The sequence below is a fragment of the Montipora capricornis genome, chromosome 6 (genome assembly GCF_036669925.1).
Source record: "Montipora capricornis isolate CH-2021 chromosome 6, ASM3666992v2, whole genome shotgun sequence".
Classification (NCBI taxonomy): Eukaryota; Metazoa; Cnidaria; class Anthozoa; order Scleractinia; family Acroporidae; genus Montipora; species Montipora capricornis.
This window is the reverse complement of record NC_090888.1, coordinates 4,670,264-4,672,763: the sequence shown is the minus strand read 5'-3', so window position 1 is coordinate 4,672,763 and position 2,500 is coordinate 4,670,264. Positions and strand designations below refer to the sequence as shown.

The 2,500-nt window shown below is 41.1% G+C and overlaps 2 protein-coding genes across 4 annotated transcripts in view; both read right to left on the bottom strand.

The window, feature by feature from the left end:
* Positions 1 to 2,500, bottom strand: part of LOC138051363 (uncharacterized) — a 208,021-nt gene that overhangs the window by 203,529 nt on the left and 1,992 nt on the right. The gene's annotated exons all lie outside the window — the stretch shown is intronic.
* The window catches only part of LOC138050831 (uncharacterized), a 14,565-nt gene that overhangs the window by 11,143 nt on the left and 922 nt on the right, over positions 1 to 2,500 (bottom strand). Inside the window, exon 3 of the mRNA XM_068897107.1 lies at positions 350 to 446. Coding sequence (XP_068753208.1) covers positions 350 to 446 — 97 coding nt within the window. The remainder of the gene's footprint in view (positions 1 to 349; positions 447 to 2,500) is intronic.

The window sequence follows — 2,500 nt, the reverse complement described above, 5'->3', positions numbered from 1 at the left end:
TACTTTCCTTTTCGCCGTTGTTTATCTCTGCTGGCCCAGCTGGAAATTGTGTGCTTACTTTTGCATCAAGTATTTCTCTTGTTTTCTTATGCCAGAATTTATTTTGATCATTGCCCACCGTCCTCAAAACATAAACGGTGTTTCCTTCATATGGCGATACTCACCTATCGGTATTCAAATTTCCCAACCATTGGAACAAATTATAGAGCCATTTAATTGTTTCGATACCAAGAAACCTGCACTTGGCATATTCGTAATAACTGACGACGTAACGATAAACATCATTTTGCTTTGAAGTCTTTTCCTAAATCTAAAAATTCCTTTCTTTTGCAAATTGATTTTATCTTACCTCCAAAAGCAACGTAATATACAGTTATTGGATCGTGGCGTTCATCGTATAGCTGCAAGTCCTTCACGCACGCTGTAAAGCTCGTTGGATCAAGTCTCTTTTGGGTTGAAAGAATTCACAACGTAGGAGGTTAAATACAAAGCTATGATGGCATAGTGAAATGTCGGAGGCCATTCTGTGACTACTTAATTTTTTAATTACTAGGCTTTGTGACTGTTTTGCAAATCTCGTCGGGCAATTTTTTAATCAAACACAAATGAAAACCAATAGTTGTTATTACTGATGAGCCCACGTCTCAACGGTGTAGGTTTCAGACGGCGCGAAAACGAGGCTTTCGGGTAAAAGAAAAAAGAAATTGTTATCGAAGGACTGAGTGATTTCTTTATTTTTGACAGTTTCGTTCGCTTTTTTTTTAAATCTAGTATTGAGGTTTTTCTGGCCTAATATTATCGTGAAAAGTATGGCAAGACACTATATATCAAATGCAAGGCTATGTTAACCGAAGTAACAACCACAAATGTGCGAACAACCAAGGCTAAAAACAAAATAATAATGCAATGCTGGTTGTACGGCTGTGACGACATGTATATTTTTCTTTAACCACTATTTCGTCAGGCACAGCCTGAAGTCTCTTAACTCCAGTAGTCTTAAAGTCATTTGCTGGCTAGATCTCCCAAGATCCATGCAGCAAATGTACTTTGTTCACCTGGCCCTTGCATAAAAAAAATTGTCTACAAGAACTAACGAGGGCAGCTTCCATGCAGCAACTGTAGTTCCTCTTCCAAGAAAAACGTAAATTCTGGATAGGAACTCATCATTTTTTCGCATTTCGCGCGCTAAATCTCTTACTCTTTTTTTATATATCTGATCGAATGTTGACCCAAAAACCTTGCTTTAGGTCGTGTTCTATTTAGTCTCCTTCGCAGCCGTTTTTTGGATGTCACGCAACGCTCCCACCAAAGAGGGGGGAGGAGCGTTGCGTGACATCCAAAAAACGGCTGCGAAGGAGACTATGTTCTATTGGGATCAACCGTTTCAACCGCAACAGATTTCGGTTGAAGCGGTTGAGGTTTCCCAATAGAACACCTTTCCAACCGTTTTCGGTTGAAACGCGGTAACTCCCGGGAATAGTTATTACCAGACTTCTAAGCGTTGACAAGTTGAGGCCTGAAAGCAACACGGCAGGAGCCCGCGGCCAATTTTAAATGGCCCGCGTAAACGACAGCGGTTGCTGCCAATGCTTTTTCAACCGTTTCAACCGAGTTTGATGCCGGTTGAAAAAGTTGATCAACCAAACCAACCGAAAACGGTTTTTTTCCCCAATAGAACACGAAAAAACCCAACCAACTCAACCAACTAAAAACGGTTGATCCCAATAGAACACGACCTTAGTGTGCTCTGAAGCAAATACCGCTGAAACGTGGGCTCAACTCTAGTGACAGCTATTGTGAATCGCATGCATTTTCCCGCGTTCAGAGACTGTTCATGTTTTACTTTTCGTCATGATTGGTTGACTTGTTTGATGCGTGTCTTTTTTTAAATTATGTTGAATTAATTTAAAAGCGTGATGAAACCGTTTGCCCACCCTTGCAGTCAACATCGTTCAACAAAATAGAAAAGCTGTTGAAGCAAATGTTGAGGCCCTTTGCCAGGGACTTTAATTGTATCATAGAAACGACAATGGCCTCGGCAACTCCGCTGACAAAGTTGAAAGAGGAAAAAAAAATCGTGCCGAACGTGCAGCACGCTTTTTAACACATTTTTGCGGTACCCTACATAACCGTGAAGTGAAAATAGGGACTTCCAAGATGTACGACGCGGTCGTAAACGCCACAAAACAACAATATCATTGGTTAAATGAGGAAAGGTAACCGTGCTGTACATGCGGCACGCATTTTAGCACATAGTCTTGCCGGTATTCTGCACAACAACGACGTGAAATCACCAAATTTGAGGTTTTGACGACATCGCGAACTTACAAATCTGGCCCCAGTTGTTCAAACGATGGATAGCGCTCTATCCACCGGATAAATCACTATCCAGAGGATAAACACTAGCAAAACCAATTGAGTTATCCAGTGGATAATGATTTATCCGGCGGATAGTGCTATCCATTGTTTAAACAACTGGGGCCTGAATCTACAATTCTCT